At 36.0% G+C, this 18,474-nt stretch overlaps 1 protein-coding gene across 2 annotated transcripts in view; it reads right to left on the bottom strand.

Annotated features, from left to right (window-relative positions):
* Nucleotides 1-18,474, bottom strand: part of LOC106163801 (mitochondrial inner membrane m-AAA protease component paraplegin) — a 19,351-nt gene extending 877 nt beyond the window's left edge. The window contains exons 1-16 of one of the 2 annotated variants that reach the window (XM_087010697.1): nucleotides 18,073-18,474; nucleotides 14,078-14,150; nucleotides 13,703-13,828; nucleotides 11,343-11,443; nucleotides 10,998-11,081; nucleotides 7,011-7,168; nucleotides 6,438-6,516; nucleotides 5,740-5,916; nucleotides 5,040-5,184; nucleotides 4,486-4,603; nucleotides 3,520-3,634; nucleotides 2,800-2,962; nucleotides 2,360-2,470; nucleotides 1,699-1,814; nucleotides 970-1,126; nucleotides 446-609 (exon numbers count right to left, since the gene is read on the bottom strand). In XM_087010697.1, coding sequence (XP_086866823.1) covers nucleotides 446-609; nucleotides 970-1,126; nucleotides 1,699-1,814; nucleotides 2,360-2,470; nucleotides 2,800-2,962; nucleotides 3,520-3,634; nucleotides 4,486-4,603; nucleotides 5,040-5,184; nucleotides 5,740-5,916; nucleotides 6,438-6,516; nucleotides 7,011-7,168; nucleotides 10,998-11,081; nucleotides 11,343-11,443; nucleotides 13,703-13,828; nucleotides 14,078-14,150; nucleotides 18,073-18,384 — 2,199 coding nt within the window. In that variant the 5' untranslated portion in view covers nucleotides 18,385-18,474. The remainder of the gene's footprint in view (nucleotides 1-445; nucleotides 610-969; nucleotides 1,127-1,698; nucleotides 1,815-2,359; nucleotides 2,471-2,799; nucleotides 2,963-3,519; nucleotides 3,635-4,485; nucleotides 4,604-5,039; nucleotides 5,185-5,739; nucleotides 5,917-6,437; nucleotides 6,517-7,010; nucleotides 7,169-10,997; nucleotides 11,082-11,342; nucleotides 11,444-13,702; nucleotides 13,829-14,077; nucleotides 14,151-18,072) is intronic. The other variant, XM_087010698.1, reaches the window with a different exon arrangement.

Here is an 18,474-nt window from a genome sequence, read left to right as displayed (position 1 = left end):
AAATTTCTTCATTATTTTTGAAATTCATCTACAGCTGTTCCATATTAAGCACCCTTACAAGCATGCAGAAGGCTTAAAAAGTCTTTCATCATTGTCATAATCCATGAACTTATTTACACAAGAAATGAGCTCAATCATTCACTGCCATTTTGTCAATGTTGTGAAAAACTTTAAAAGGCAAAAAAAAAAAATAAATAAAATAATAATAATAATAAATAAATAAATAAATAAATAAATAAATAAATAAATAAATAAAATTAAATAAATAAATGATGTAAGTGAAATATGCAAAAATTCACAAGTGTGTGTGTATTGCAATTAGTGCACAAGAATGTACAAGAAAAAAATAGTTTGAGAAGTAATATACAAGATGCCACTAGAGCACAACAAAAAATTGTGACTACAGTTATATCATCATATATTATTAAATACTAAAGATAATTACCTCATCTATCATGGTGGCCATCTTATTGCTATAAGGTTTGGTAATCATTTGGGAGTCCGAGCCTTCCATCTCGAAGGAAATCAAGCCAATGGATTCTCCCATGCCATACTTGCGGATCATATTGTAGGCAAGTTCTGAAACCTTTTTCAAGTCATTTTCAGCACCTGATCATAAAAAGCAAAACAATGTGGAGAAAATATCAACACAAAATCATTTATAAAGAGAGTGTTTTATGTCATCCTGCTACTGAATTCCAAAGGATGGTTAAATGATAGCATAATTACACATTTTACAATACGGCATAATTACACATTTTACAATAAAATAAATAAATAATAAAAAAGAATCAAGCTCTGTTTTTCTGCAGTCACAATGCATCTATCTCAGCACGAGGCAAAAGAGTAGTTTTTATAAAAACTGAAGTTTATTTATTTCTTCGCAATATATGTTATACAAGTATGTGTGTGTGTGTGAAACATGCCCATCCAACATGGCGTGAAACAAAGTGAAGAGCACTAGTATACCTGTCGTAACTTTGTTGAAAGTGATAGACTCTGAAACCCTGCCACCAAGGGCCATGCACATGTTTTCAAAGAGCTCCTCGCGAGAGTACAGCTTGTGTTCCTTCGGCAGATACTGGGCAAACCCCAGGGTGGCTCCAACCCGCGGTTTTATGGAAACCTGGACGAAAACAAAGTTATTTCAGTGCTCAGTTTATCACTTCTTTGATCCAACACCATTCTTTGTATTTCATTTGAACTAGTAACACAGCAAATTGGAATGCAATCTCAGCAGTTATGGCAAATATTTGTATAAAGGAAGATACATTTAGGCTTCGTTCACATGCAATGTCTATTTTCTAAATTCTATTTTCTATTTGCGGCATGTCTTATGATCACGGTCTGTGCACTGAATATCCCGCCGCGTAATTACTGGCAGGGCGAGCCAGTTACTATAAGTTACTATAAGTAACTGGCTCGCGCTGCCAGTAATTACGCGGCGGGATATTCAGTGCACAGACCGTGATCATAAGATAGTGCGAATAGAAAATAGAATTTAGAAAATAGACATTGCATGTGAACGAAGCCTTACCTTCTTTGCCCTAACTCTCGCTGAACAAGAACTTCCTTCCTCTCGCAAAACACAATTCCCTTATATTTGTTTTCCTACCAGTTTTGTCTACCCATTTAATACCATTAACATTTTAAATTAATAATATAAATTATAATCATGTTTATATAGAGGTTTCCTACCCTGAGCAAAGCATGTGTGTTTTTCAGCAGCCAGCCAGTCAGGGCATGTCCAGACTCGTGATAAGCGATGACCTTTTTTTCTTGAGGCGAGAGAAGACTACTCTTCTTTGCCACTCCTACAAATACAACAAACAGGTTTAGAACTTTGCTTCGACAATGAATGCATATGCATATGCATTACCACCACCAAATTTGGCTTCACAAAAAACTTCTGCCCTTGGATCAAAGTAATGGTCTTCTTCAAATATGATTAAATTCTGTATAGTCTACTGAAATAAGGCAACTTCTAGGTCTTGGTCTAGAATAACAGCCCTTTCTTCCTTATAATAAATATCATTCAATCAATCAATAAATAAATTAATTACCTGGCCTTTGTTGATTCATCTCCGAAAAAATTGACTAATATTGTCAAAATGGTTTTTGCGTTTAGCCCAATTTTTCGGTGGAATGGTATTTTATAAAATCAGCCACTTGGCACCAGAACACTCAAAGACATCAATCTGAGATTCAGCATGTCATTCAATGAGGTAATGATTTTTACTTTAAATAAGAAAAGCACTATAAAAAGTTATAATATTGATGTGTGCATGTTAAACTCCTGCATGACAGAGGAAAAAAGAGCCAATCCATTAACTTAAAGAAGTAGTCACAATGTGCATACCAGCTACAGTTCTTTCCACTGCATACTCAAAATCCCTGGGGTTGACCTCCTTGTCTTTGTTCCGTGCAGCATGAAGGGCAGCTTCATTACATATATTGGCTATATCAGCACCTGCATAATAAAATAATTTTGTTTTATTCTTTGTTGTATTTCGATTGCATTTAGAAAAAAATCTTAAATATAAGTGATTTGTAACAACATAATAAATAAAACCTTTTTTCTGCATTCTCAATAAGAAAACTAATTCAGTAATTAAAGCCATAGGGGAATTTACTGACCAATCTGACAACATTTCTTTGACACCTAATATTTAAGATCCAATTTCAAAATTATTTGGATATCTAGATGATAAGGTAAGTTGGGGGTGGGGGTGGGGAGGGGGGGGCAGTAAAAAAAAACACTTTTTCCTGTTTCTGCAGCCATAACAATGTTGTACTTGCCACTCATTCCTGGAGAAAGTTGAGCAAGACGCGGAGCTAGTGTTTTTGGATCAACTCCAAGCTTCAGTTTCTTCAAATACATAATGAATGTTTCTTCTCTTTCTTCCAAAGTTGGGTAGTCGATCAAAATGTGTCTGTCAAACCGGCCAGCTCTCAAGAGTGCCTTGAATCAATATTGAAATCAATGCTCCAAGATTGACAGCATGAAAGATAGCATTGCTATTATTTTGAAACTTATGTAGACTAAAAAACACAACAGACTATTTATATTGTGCCAAAAATGAGATGTATTCACAGATATACTCAATAATCAGGAGTGAACAGTTTTATGATATTAGGAGGTGAAGTACTGGCTTAAAATATTCCATAAAAATTTTGACCTAAGTTTATTTATGTTTAAAGACTTTTTGATCTAATCTGTCCATCAGAAAACTTCATCTCTTGATAATACGACTCTCCAAACAGGATCTCAAATGTTTTTCTAATGTAGCGTGCATGTCTCAAACATGACACACTTAAGCCACCAAAGACTAATTAATCATAAAACTTGCTTCATTATGAACAAGAATTTGGCGATGCTAAGGCAGGAATGAATCAGTTACTTAGTTACTTCATGGATTAGAAATAGAGTATTTACAAATTACAGCCTAATCCATAACCTGTAGTACGTTTAAAAAGATCTTTCAAGAAGGCAAAGGAAAACCAATTAATCTACATTACCTTGTCCAGTACATCATGTCTATTTGTGGAGGCTAATAGGATGACAGTTTCATTGGATCCAATCCCATCCATCTGGACCAGCAACTCATTCAGGGTGTGGTCTTCTTCTTCATTCCTTTTAACATAAATAAACTTGCCTGTTATATACACATACACACACAAATAAGTTATACACACACATATACACCCACAAATAAGTTATACACACACACATACACCCACAAATAAGTTATACACACACACATATACACCCACAAATAAGTTATACACACACACACACATACACCCACAAATAAGTTATACACACACACACATACACCCACAAATAAGTTATACACACACACATACACCCACAAATAAGTTATACACACACATACACCCACAAAAAAGTTATACACACACACATACACCCACAAATAAGTTATACACACACATACACCCACAAATAAGTTATACACACACATACACCCACAAAAAAGTTATACATGCACACATACAAAAAAGTATTATTATCTGATATTCAGCATGTGCACTAACTGCATATTTATTTGTGTTGTTGGTTCTGAAAGTTGTATTCAATGTCAGTGTTTAGTTAGGTGAACGCTCTTGGTCTTTACGAGGAATAAGAAGTGTTTGGACCCATTCAGACTGATTCCCTGACTAAATATGGCCCACCACAGTTCAAAAGCAATGCTGCTGATTCCTAATGGTCTCCCTGCCTCCACACGTGCCGTCGCTGCAGGGGCCTAACAATTAAACCTCAGAGCAGAGATTTAATCTCTGTAAAGGCATCACTTTTGAACTGTGGTCAGCCTTATTAAATCGACGGATCAGTTAGTACTCAGATCATCCATTCTGAATGGGGCCTTAGCTGCACATATATGAAGATGGCTTCCTTTTTTTGCCATAGAACTATTTTCAAGCAGATATTATAAGCAATATTCAAAGTATAATCATTCCTCTCACCCCCCTGAGACACCACCCCTCTTCCTGCCAATGGCATCAATTTCATCAATATATATTATGCAAGGGGACTTCTTCTTCGCATCTTTGAATAAATCCCTTACCCTGGCTGCCCCAAGACCTGGAATTAGAAAAGAAAATAGCAGGACTATTTTATTACTGTAACAAGGTAAATGCTTTGCCTCATGGTCCTATTGGTACCGTCACCATAAGATGTCAAAATTTATAAGTCCAACAGATTATAAAATTATTATTTTACTAATTTTATTAATCAGACATGAGCCTAGGTTTCAAAAAGAAAAAAAACTGAACATTTATCATGGGACCCAACCCATGCACCCACCATTCCTTTTTATACACACTGAGCATTTTCCCACTACATTACTTATATTTTTTTATTACTGAAAAACAATTTCATTTTTCCGAATTTATTTGGTGGAGTTTATATGTATTCATGTAAGTCACAGTCTTGGTACAAAAGTTTTAGTAGACTGTTATTATTATTATTATTATTATTATTATTATTATTTTCTTAATTATTAATATTATCATTATACCTCCTATCATTTCCACAAACTCAGATCCAGCCATGTAAAGAAAGGGGACATCAGCTTCATTGGCCAGGGCCTTGGCGAGCAGTGTTTTCCCACAACCAGGGGGACCCAGAAGCAGGGCACCTTTAGGGATTTTGGCACCTAATGCCTGGAATTATAAATTGTCAAGTTCGAAGGAATTTTCATTCTAAAGAAGTTATGTTACGTCACTTATGAGACATACCTACATAGGTATTTTTGTAAAGATGACAGCTTAATAAACATCCTTTCATTAAAGGGATAAATTGAAAATATTCATCAAAAAGTCACATTTTCTTATGTTGTTGTTATGTCACTTATGTGACATACTTGCACAGTTATTTTTTTTTACGGTGACAGCTTAGTAAACAAAGGGTTAAAAATAATATTCAAACATTCATCAAAAAGTCACATTTCCTTTTAACATGATGAATGTGTGATTGCCTTAATTGTGATCACAACCAACAAATTCAGAAACACAGGATTCAGATGATTAGATCGTAACTTGTATATCTAAATCTATCAGTTTTTTTAACTGAACTCGACTTATTATGCATAAACTGTGCAAAACAAGATAAAAAAAACATCTTTACTTTTACCTCTAAAAAAATTTTTTTAATCTACAAAGATAACAGTATGCAATCTTCTGAAAAACAATGTTTCAGTTTTTAAAAGCAGAAGTTACCTTAAATCTATTCGAATCCTTCAGATATTTGACAAACTCAATGAGCTCTACTTTTGGTTCTTTCAGGCCTGCCACATCTTTAAATGTTATTCCAGGCACTTTCGAGACCGAGACTCCTTCCTTGAATGCCTCTTTGTAATTAGCCTTGGTGAGACTGGACAACGGTGATACCAAGGTCTAAAAAAAAAAATGCCACTTGCTCTGTCATCATTTATGGCTGGATGTTTTTCAACATTCTCTCTCTCTCTCTCTCTCTCTCTCTTGTGTACACACACACACACACACACACGCACACATATTGTGAACCACATGACAGATCCATTATATTCTATTAAAATACAATGATATAAAATCTATCAAGCATGAGGCAACTGTGAGAGAATAGCTTCCCAATGTATACTAATACTGATCTACATGCCAGGTTTAGCCAGGGTTTTGAAACAGGCCTTCCAAAATTATGGTACATGTAGGAGAAAGGGGCGGGGGGGGGGGGGGGGGGTCATTACTTTTTAGTACAGAACAGGTGAAGCATGTACTAAATACAAATAGAAAGAGTAATTTCAATTTTTTTTACTTTTTTACCCAAAAAATTATGTGGCCTTTGACTACATCTGTTTCCATCCCCACATGCCCCGCCAACTGGCTAAATCCTTAATACATCAACAGAATTTTACATGTATTTAAGAGAGCAAACTTACTGGTCCTCCTGAACGAAAAATATTTTGTAGAAGCAAAATCACAACCAAGCCCAGAAGAATGGAAGGTAGGAGCATCTCCCTGAAAAGAAAATTGGAAGAACAAGAATATTTTGCATGGCATGTTTGGACATAGCTATTTCATAGGATAAATAATATCATAATATGATTATTATACGTGTCATTTAGCTTTCAATTTATTCCCAAGTGCACTAACATCTGTGACACCTGTTATGTTCCGTATCTTTATACAAACATATAAACAAGGGAATAACGTGCTTTGGAAGTGCTGCTTAGCTTTATTTAGATTTAATATGGCTGACCGACTCAGCTGCATTCGCACAAAGTGATGACGTCATATCAAAACACACAACAACACCCTTGTAGAATTGTATGCAAGCATTCCCCCATGTCTTCTATCTGTCCAACACTAAATAATGCTTTTGTGTGGGTTTGTACAAAAGAATCCCCAAAGCATTTTGAAAACACACCTTCAAAAGTTTTTTTATACAAAGATACTTATAAAAATGTTTTGTGGGAGTGCTCTATCAGACCATGCCTTGGTCCTTTACTCACCCTGCACTAAGATTCTTGTAGACAACAGACACACCATCACCAGGAGCTACTCCTAAGTTTTTCTCAGCCTTGCGCAAACTTAATTCAGGATTATCGACTTTCTCAAGATCAACCCGCAGCCTTATTTCATCTTGCATTGGATGGTTAGAGACATACTGCTGCAAATCAATTAAGAAATGAATAAATAAGTATCAAATAATTTTCATTATTCACTGGTCAAAAGTACAAAAAAAATTCTGATAGAATAAGCCTTTATTACATTTACCAATTTTAGTATCATATATGCACCATCGCACCTTTGGTTGCAAATAAATATTACTGTTAATTATTATTATTATTATTATTATTATTATATCACGATTTACAGACTTCTAGGTGCATTCCTCAACTAAGACTCACACTACACGCACACACACACACACACACACACACTTTATTTCACTACAGTACAAAAAAAAAAAAATTAATGAAAATTACCATTAAAAACAAAATCGTGGGTAAAAGTAAGTTTATTCCAAATTTGTGAAGTGCGGTCCATGTCAAAAAGTAGGTCAAAGGTCAATTTCAAGATCACAGTTCAATTGCCAGTATATTACTTCCTATTAAAGTTCAATAGTAACTATGGACATATCTCTGCCAGTTTTGGAGATATACGGTAAAGTGCCATGAATTTCGAACGGCTCTTGAATTTCGAACGATCTTAAAATCGGCCGTCTGGAGTTTTTTCTGGACCATGAATTTCGGCCAGTAAGCAATTTTGCGCGATCTTGATTTCGTGAATTTCGTACACCTTAAAATCGGCCACCGGGCTATTCTCGCGCTTATAAAGATCTAACAGTCGGGAATGTTGCCCTAGCGTACCTTTACCTGAGTACTACGTGTGCGACCCAAGGTGCAAGATAACGATCGGTACAGTTAGTTTAGGACGCTAAACAACATCGTCATATCCATTCATTCAGATAACAGGAGAATCTATTAAGAGTTGTACTGTCGGGCTGTTGTTTCTTTACCGCAGTATTCGGTGTGAGATAGCGATCGGTAGTTTTCCTGAGGCGCACAATAGCATTGTTAACAGTAGAGACTTCAGTAATAGAACAAAAGAGCAATATTAAAAGCTGCAATAAAGATTACCATTATTGCTTTCTTGTCTCGCTCAGATCGTTCTCGATTTCCCGCTGACGATCTTCCGCTAATGAAGTCACTTGAAATGTACAAATGAAATGTGAAATATTTTTAAAAATTATAAATTCCAATGGGGAGGGATTGAGGGTTAAAAACAATCGAGAACGATCTCCGGCTGACGATCTTCCGCAAACGAAAGCCACTGAACGAGTATGAGCTTTCTCGTTTCACTAGGATTGCGACACTGACGATACGAAAATTGCGTTCTCGTCTCGCCCTTTGGCTTACGAAGTCTCTTTAACAAATATGAAAAATGCCTCCTGGTCTCTCTCGGATTGCGAACGATCTCTCGCTGAAAATTTGAAATTTTTATTTTTGTCAATCAGCTTTGTCAGTTGCCGTGCGTATAAAGGTCTGGAAGGTGTCCCCTTTCACAAATTGGCCTGTAGTTTGCTTAGTGTTTTGTACCGCATGAAGGTCACTCTTGTCACTGCTGCATACGGCGTGGAATGTGTATCTTAAAGTTCATAGAAACATTTTATTGTGTTTTGTAAACTTTAGGAAGTAGTTTCGTCGTGACTGAATATCAGCGTACACTACAAAGTAGTACCATTCATCTGTGATGCATCATAAAAGCTAGGTACGTCAAATTACTCTAAGAAAATTTCTTACAACGTCCACGGCTTTCCCGACAAGCCAAGACGTCATTAAAAAAAAAGTCGCAAGCCGTCTAGCCGTCTTTGAAAATATAGGCCGTCCGGTGATGTCAGTGGCCGTCCAAATGACGGCTGGACGGTTCGCTGGGAAAAGCCTTGCTCATAAGGGTATATTTATTTAACTAGGGGCTTATACTGACATCACCCAGCTTACATGCGGGTGCATGCCTCCCAAAATTATATTAAAGGATAAAATTGTAATATATCTAAGTTTAATTGTTCGTAAATTTTGTAAAAATTGCCCATGCCACCCCGTTAGTTTGGAGGGTTAAGCTGGATCAAGTCCGTGTCAAAATTCTTTGAAACTTTGCAGGAAAAATCAATCTTCCTTTGTTTCTTGTTTCGCCCGATGATCAGATTTATCTAGTGCGCCCAGGTCTGCTGGAGCAGCTCTTTGAAAATAACACACAGGTAGATTTTTATCTGAGATAAATATCGCGTTCGATACACTCAAGACAAAAGCTACCTGTGAGCTGAAGGGCACTTTACCCTCTAATTAAGAGGTAAAGCAAGTTCCAGCTAGATGGACGATTAAGATCGGACTTCAGATGGTAAGGAGTATTGTTTACCTCAGTTCTGTGAAAGCAAACGAGAAGGGTGTCAGAACAATGGTAGATATATAAATTATACAGAGAATTTGTACATTCAGGTGACGTTAACTTATAATCGAAGGGGATTTTCGATAATATTCCTTGAAAACTACACTAGATTTATAGAGAATAATATCATGGTTGGCCAAAAAATTATATACGCACAGTGTATCCGTGCGTATGCCTGGTTACGCCCCTGTTGCAAACCAGCAAACCATATCCTGCTGACTACATGAAAATTGCCTTCTAGCATGGACAAAAAGTCCAAGCTTCTATGCTTGCTCGGATCGCTGACGATCTCTTGCTGACGAATATAGTAACGAAGTCCCTTGAACTAGTGTGGAAATTGGCTTATTGTCGCGCTCAGATCGCTCACTATCTCCCATTGACGATCTTCCAGTCCCTTGAACGAATATAAAAACTTCCTTTTCGGTTTACTATAGATTACCTATCTCTCGAGTTTGTTTGAAGATGGTTTCAATGACAAAATGGTTTCAATGACAAAACGTACACGCTTTTCAAATGCGTACATTGACGCAACTATGCGCCAGGAAATCAGTTGCTGCTGCTGGTTAAGATTGGGTTGCCTGAGCGAAAAAAAAAAAAAAAAAAAAAAAAAAAAAAAACGGCCCTGCACACCCCCCCCCCCCCCCCCAAACCTAGTATATTTGATCGCAGACAACAATCAGCGGTCATCTTGGCTGATCTGCGGTCGTAGTAGCCTCCCCGCACGGAGGAGAGGCCGTAGTGCCGAGGCCGGCTTCTGCAGGGAAGGCTACGTATGCGTCGGAGACACCGACCTGCGAACGGCGAGATGAGGACGCATTCGCTCGTAAATCTCCGCCCGACTTTAACGGTAAAGGCAACGAACCTGGTCGCGGAAGACACTTATCGCAGATGAAGGCTACCTGGACGTGCGCCATAGACACTGATCGGCTGTCGTCTTGGTTTCAGTGCACGGAAAGGAGCAACGGTAACACTTAGCTTCCATAGTAAAGGTTATCTGGCCGTGGCAGATGCTAATCGTCGGCCGTCTCTCCCTCCGTCCACTCCCGTTCTGAGCGCCAGGATCGTTTTTGAAAAACGACACTAGTTTCTGGCTGCCAGAATCGCTTTTGAAAAACGACACTACTGATAACGATGCTGTTTTGCCGCCCTAGACAACAGTACCGCTCTACCTATGGGCCATATACAGTGATCGGGTAAAAGTACGTGTATACCTTTGGTCGCAATTACCGACACTCACACATCATACATTATGGTAACTCTAAATAGATCGTCGGGAGAAGATAACAGAAGGCCTAGCGACGAACAGACAACTTCCGGTCAAAATTGACAGATTTCCATGAAATTCGAACTTTCAGAAGTTCTGAGCACCTCCATTTCATGAATTTCGGCCAGAACGATCTTTTCCCAAATTCAATTATTTTCTACTGTTCGAAATTCATGGCACATTACCGTAAGGTACTTAGGGTGCTTTTCCAGAGACAGACACATCTGTGTCTGTACATAAAAAGAGTAAATATTAGTAAATAACAATATTATAGCAATTTTCCTACCATGATGGATGCGTCCAAAACAGCCCCACGATGCAGTATAACCTCGCCTTTTTTTAACTGAGGATTAATATTTATTTGCTTCACCTAAAAAACATTTCATAAAATTTATATCATTTAAAGGGAATATAACTCTTCATATGAGATTCAAAATTCCACAATAAATATATTGTAAACAACACAAAGAAATATAATCAAATTACCACCAGAATAGCAGTTGTCGGTAAAGAACTCTGAAATCTATGCTTGCCATTGGAACATGTGAACCTTTACAGATGGCTACTCAAAGTACCTGGTTCCTGGGAGGGCAACAACCCTTGAAAATGTTTGAGTAAAAACTATACTTACCTCCCCAGTGGGCAAAACATCTTTTAAAACCATGTTCCATTCTATATATCCAGCAGAGAGTAAACTTGTTGCTACAATTTCTCCCAGTGTCATAAAAAACACTGAAAAATTAAAAATATACAACATAAAAAACAAGGCAGCAAAGCTGTCAAATGTACAGACAAAAAGCAGGAAATAACAAAATAGGCTACTGTCAATCCTGATGCAAAAGTACATTATGTTAAACTGCAAATTCAACATCAAATTTTAATTATGCTCAACAGGTAATACCAATGTAAGTAAAATGTGTAACAAGCATAAGGTTTCAGGCCCATGGGAGTTCAAGTTCACACTTTGAAAATGTATAACTTCCAGAAAAAGAAGTCAATTAGACTGCTATTCCAACTCAGGCTGCATTTTAGTCCTGTATTTCTTTTTTGAAAGTTTGGCAATCATAAGTAACATGGTTTTCCCATAATGGTCATCATGGCAGCAGCACCCAAAGTTGTGTTTTCTTCTATTCTGATGCAATATTACAAAATGGTTAACAGCATAATGACAATCAATTTTTAATAATAAAATATATGTATCATGGATTTTCAGAAAATGTGACTAGCATGGGTCTTCAAGCCTGTGGAACTTCAAAGTCACAAATGCCAATATGTGAAAAATTAAATTTTCACAAAAAAAAAACAAAAAAACTTTAACTGGCAGAAAGAATTACCAAACAGACTGCATTGCCTACTGAAGCTGTATTTTAGTCCCATGTTTCTTTCCTGTAAGTTTGAGAACAGTAAGTGACATGGTTTTTCTGAAATGGTCATCATGGGAGCAGTGCCCAAAATAGGGTTTTTTCAAATTTTGATGCAATATTACATAACGTTTAACAGCATAATGACCATCAATTTTTCATAATAAAATATTAGTATCATGGATATTCAGATAATGTGACTAGCAAAGGTCTTCAGGCCCATAGAACTTCAAAGTCACAACTTGAAAATGCCAAAATGTAAACAAGACAGCACTGTTCTGAAATGATTTTTTTTTTCATTTTTAACAATTTTTAACATAAAACAAAATTGACAGTTTACTGCCATTTTTATATGATCAACTAAAAAAATTGATGAGATGGGATAAATATCAATAGAGCAATGTTAAATGTCCAATTTCTTCCATTACGAGATTCTGAACATAGTCAGTGTTTCCCCTGCACTTAAATGAGCGAGGCGCCCGCCTCGCTGAAATTTGCAAGCGCCTCGCTGAAATTTGTCAAAAGCACCGCCTCGTTGGGCTGAATGGAAAGACAAAGTATATTTTCACTCATGCTAACTGAAAATTATACTTATTTCTAAGCAAATATGGCATTTTCTGTTTACATACGTAATCCCATGCTTCTGAGCACTTGATTTAGCAGTAACGGAAATACGCATGCGCGTATGCCTAAAAATAACCAGCAGTTACTATCTCCCTGTAAGTGCCTCGTTTTCGCAGTTCTGTGAAGTATGAGAGACGCAGCGAAACGAGGCAACTGTTCTTGACACCATTTAATCACGTGTCAAGAATACACTTTCTCTGTCACTTCATGTTCCGAAATTCAGACTGCCTGTGTTTTATGAATATTCATCAGCTCTGTAAATATAAAGCCAAAAAGTAAAACTGCCTTCCACTTATCGTGTTTACAATGAAAGTGCACGGCGACGGCGATGACGGCGACGACAGACGCAGGTGACAGCAATATATACAGACACATCTGTGTCTGTACATAACAAGGCAGCAAAGCGGTCAAATGTACAGACATGAAGAACAAAAATGGGGCACAAAAAATTTTTTGTCAATTTGTATGCAATATTACATAATGCTAAATATTCCTTAGAATTGCTCTTATAATTTGAGTTGGTAAGTTTTCTTTTATACTGCTTATTGTGACAGTATATGTTTTTTGTCAATTTTGTGAAATATTACATAACTAAACAGTGGTTTGCCACATTTTGTGTTATCCTGGGAAATGCAGGTGACATGCAGGAAATGCAGGCACACCCAACTACCAGACTAGGCACCGAATGATCCCGAATTCACTGGTAGATCAGATCACTCTACCCCTTTTCAAGGTGTGCGTCAGTACACATTTCACAGTATCATACCCTACAACAAATTTTGAGATGAGATGCACTACTTTCCACGCTCAGAATCATTGCTATCACATCGCGTACTAGGCAAGAGCGGTGTCGCATCTGATACTTCGAAGCGCATATTGACGCACACCTTGAAAATAGGTAGTGTGTTATGATATATCAGTGAATTCAGTATCATTTGCTGCCAAGTCTGGTAGTTGGGTAGGCCTGTAGTTCTTCATACTTATATTGATAAAAGGATCTACTTACACATGCTAATAAGAAGTAACATTCCAAAATCTGGATTTCCTCCATTTTTATTTCCATCATTTTTATTTTCACCCTTTTCCTCTTTCTGTCTTTCAGGAGGCCCTGTCCGGAACCACTGCCATGATGCTTTACAGGAAAGTGTAGAGGAAAAAAAAAAGGTAAAATTTAATCTTTCAAAGAACGTCCATAGTATACAGCATTCACAGAGCAACCTTGTTCTTGAGTCTCCATTTGTAACTTATGAAAATCCCCCCCAAAATGTATAACAGCATTTTAAACTGAAAACTCATTAAATTTTATTTATTCTAATTTAAATAAATAAATAAATAAATAAATAAATAAATAAATAAATAAATAAAAAGCATCCACAAATACCTGTTGAAATACCAGATCTCCTTAGAATAGACCGAATACCCTTGATTTCTTTTTTCCACTGTCTCTTCAAGTTCTTAAATGAAAATCAAATCTTCACTTTAAATAGATAAAATTTGTACAGCATGAACTTAAATGTGAATATCAATGTTTTAAAATATCTATAAAACATTAACTTTTAAAGATGCATTTGAATTCAAAATTTTGCCACAAAAGCCAATCATATGCCACCATAGGGTTTCAAACAGTATAAATCAGAAAAGCACCGAAGGATTGTTTCATATTTACCGAAATACGATAACTGAAGGAATATTTTCTGCTTATTTTCCATGTTGTATATAACAAGGGCAGATAAGCAGATAAGATGCGTAGGTCAATTTACTTCACAAATTTAAATAGCGGCAGTTTTAAAGCTCCTTTATGGCTGATTGAGTGATAATTAGGTTTATCTCTTGACTTTATTCGTGAAACTAGTAAAAACGGCTTATAATGTGGCTTGTAATATGCGTTGCTGGAATCCACACTCTATTCGAATATATGTATAATATAAGTTAATTGTAAAATCAAAACTCAGCAGGTTATTTTATGTTATCTTTTCAATTAAAGTCTATTCTTGACAGATGATAGTGATGGCTGACCCAAGGATGATGGTATATTTGTTTGGACATGGGCTCTGTGATAGATATTTATGGTAATGACTCAATTATTTTAACCAGGATAAATTTATCAAATTTTCAGATACATAATTTTGGAAACATTAAAATAACATTGCTTTATCTGTATAGCATTTTGGTGCCTTCACTGCATGGAACAGAGCTATTGGGTAGTCTACTTTTCATTTGTGTTGCAATCACCCAATAGGAATGTTCAATTTTTATGAATTTATTAACCACTTTAATGTATTTAAAAAACAGTATTTATAAAATTCACAGTATCTCTGGTTGAAATGATCGAGTCTTTACCACAGAGAGACTTGTGGTCAGTGACAGGCCTGAAAGATTTCACAGAAACTTTTGAGTACATGGTTTTGTACAGTACAATGATCATAATTTGATTTTAAAAAACAAACTTATGAAGCCTTTTTTTTTTTTTTTGGGGGGGGGGGGGGGGGGGAGGGTGCATTATATGGGATTGTTTAATTTCCAGGACACTCAGTATAAACAGAAAACCAGAACAGGCACAGCAGAATGTCAAAACACATGAATATATTTTGAATATACTGCCATACAATACAATACAATACAGATTCAGATTCAGAAGTAGCGAGCGCAGACGTCCCTAGGTGGCGTTAGTTGTTCTATTTCGCGAAGCGCCATTAAAACTGTCCCCAGAGTATCAGATTTCAACCCGGTCTTACAATGCACGGCGTGTCTCAACTACTGCATCGGGAACAACCCTACCTTAACACGTGATAGAGAACAGCTGTTACTTCCTTTTGGGTATTGTTTTCGTGATCTACGAGAGGTCAGAAGTGAAAATTTTTAAGGACAAACTTTTAAACTGATTTATTTTTTGAAGTCGGCAAAGGGCGGCAAGACAAAATATATGCCATGTAGAAGAACAAGGACTAAGGTTTCTAACCAACATTTCAGATTTTTGGGCAAATTTGGGCAAATATTTTTTTTGTAATTTATTTCAACGCCCCCCCCCCCCCTCTCGCACACGCTTGTTGACTGCAGCCAGTCGAGGTCAATTTTTACTGCGTACGCTTAACAAAAATGTTACATCGCTTGCATACATCAGTTAGAAGTGATAATAACAGAGAAAATCCTGATTGTGATGAGTTTGTTGGGTTCATGGTGAAATGCACTAAAAAGTTAAAGCCTGAGTGGACTTTGACAAGCTACTTTGACATAATTATTTAACTCTGAGCAGGTGTTTTCATCTGTTTTGCGGCATCAATACATTGAATAATCCTGACTCTTCTTCTTGGTTGTCTGGTTTAGCAAGGAGTTGTAACTTCTTGGGTTTAGCGTCTCTGACTGATTATAAAGGTCTTAATGGGGCCTTGACAGATTTATTATTGATTAATTAATTAATTATTATTATTATTATTTTTTTTTTTTTTTGGTGTGTGTGTGTGTGATTTACGTATGCTGTTTACACATCTTAGCCAAAGACTTCAAATGACCTGGAAGGTGTGAATATTGTTAAGTCCCTTTTGGAAATTTCTATGTACATGTAGGTATTTGTGTGAAGAACTTTAGATTTAAGTATATGTATATGATTATATTTATATCTAGAACTTTAGGAGATGGACGTACATCGAAATAAAAAAAAAATTTTTTTGAGGAAGCCAACAAGAGACAATAGGTTATCCATTTTTTTTTTTTTTTTTTTTGTGATTTACTAATGTTGTTTTTATATATCTCCGTGCCAAAGACTTAAAATAGCTCAAGTTCCCTTTTAAAACTTACTGTCATTTGTATTGATATATTTACTTTTTATATATGTAGACTTCTGTAGTATAGTTGAACCAACAGCTTTTTAAAACTAAAATAATCAGTTTTGTGGTGCAAGAATTCCCTATAACAGAGGTTAAATCACATTTGTGTATTCTTTACTTAAATTGGTAGACAAATTGGAAGCACAAATATTGTTACAGATAATTCTTATACTTTTTCAATATAATCTTGGATCAGAAAACTCTGTTGTCACATGAATTAAAAAAATTAGGTCTATCATTCATACGTGGCAAAGTAATTTTCAATGATATTTAAGCTTTAAAACATTTATGCATTACTAGTAGGTTTAAATAGTAGTATCACAGGTGCTACATGTATATAGCTTGATTTATTTTCTTTCAAGCTCACCAGCTATTGTTTTCTGACATGAAATATATAATTAAATTTTGGTTTATGCTGATATCAAGACAACTGCTGGAGAGAGAGAATTTTATTACAAACTGCCTTATCAGCATTTATAAGCAGGGGTGATGGAAATATGCATGGGGGTAACATCCTCAGAAGTGGGGGCATTTTTATTTTTTGCAGGAAGTTTATCATAAAAGAAAATTATGTGCCATGTACATACTATACATATGTGTTCGATACTAAGGAGTAAGAGTACATATGCAAGAATAACCTTATGATCCCCAGGGTGTGGGTTGTTCCTGAGTTTGAATGATTGTTTTTTTTCACAATGACAATTTGCCACTTATACTATTAATTTTGTACAAATACTCATATGTAAGACAACTATTCTGCCAAGAGTTTTAGTCTTGTTGATTAATAAAACCTAAGAAACGTGTATTTTCTAGCATTTACCGTCAAAAAATCCTTCATTTTGCTTAATTCACATGCACATAACTCTGCTTAGGAAAATGCTAGAACCAAAATTTAAACTTTGGGTTAATGCCCAACTTCTATACTTAATGTGTGCCAAATTTCAAATGTCTGTGACAATATTAAGGGGATGAAAAATGATGGGGGCAACTTTTGTCTCATTTTTGAAAATGGCGCCTGAAAAAAAGAACAAACATGGTGTTACTAAAACTTGAATAACTTTTGATCTAAATGAGATAGATTAAAAATTTAAATTGATTATTCATACTCAAATGTGTGGCTATCTGTGCACCAAATTTCAAGTCTCTAGCTCACTTAGAAAAATATCATGTGTGCACCCTATCAGAAGTTTATTGACAATCGCCCTACATCCGGGCATGATCAAAAACAAATACAAGAAGTAATCCACAGAGTGATTACCATATACAGTTTGATATACATTATATAATGTCTAGACTAAAGCAGGGAAAGTACAAGTACTACTCAATAAAGATCAATATAGGGATAACAAAAAAAAAAAAAAAAAAAAAAAAAAAAAACTGATTCAACTAGAATAGGCTACACTAAACCTTATATTAAACAAACTATTATTTAGGGGGATATGAAAACTGCATCGTCAGTTAATCTAGGTTTTATTCAGCATGGATACATTAATCCACTATATATGCTGTAGTACTAGTAGCAAAATAATATGAAATGGTACATAATACCTACACTTACAGTCAAGTGCCCATTGGTAAGTCTCTGCATCTCTTTTTCACAAAGAAATGCAACATAGTCTTCTTTTTCTTTAGGGGTCCCAGGACGACGCAAGATGGAAGCTGCCTGAGAGACACTGGCAGCAGGGGAAGTGAAGTAATCAGAGTGGTGTCTTTCAGCATCCACAGTTGACAAAACTGCCGCTTGTTTCTTCTTTAAACAAAAACGCCTAAAATATCGACTTATGCGTACACAGTCTTGGTACAGCAGCCTCTCCATTGTGTTTCTGAATGCAAACCATTCACCACTCTTTAGACGAAAGCTCATAATTTTCTAGTAGATAAATTCCGTACAAGTTACTCCATCGTCTTATGTATGCCTTCGTTTCAGCCTCCGTCACACTCTATTTTTACGTAA

Source organism: Lingula anatina, chromosome 4 (genome assembly GCF_051362555.1).
Source record: "Lingula anatina isolate TDL-2025a chromosome 4, LinAna3.0, whole genome shotgun sequence".
NCBI lineage: Eukaryota > Metazoa > Brachiopoda > Lingulata > Lingulida > Lingulidae > Lingula > Lingula anatina.
This window is presented reverse-complemented; position numbering and strand designations above follow the sequence as displayed.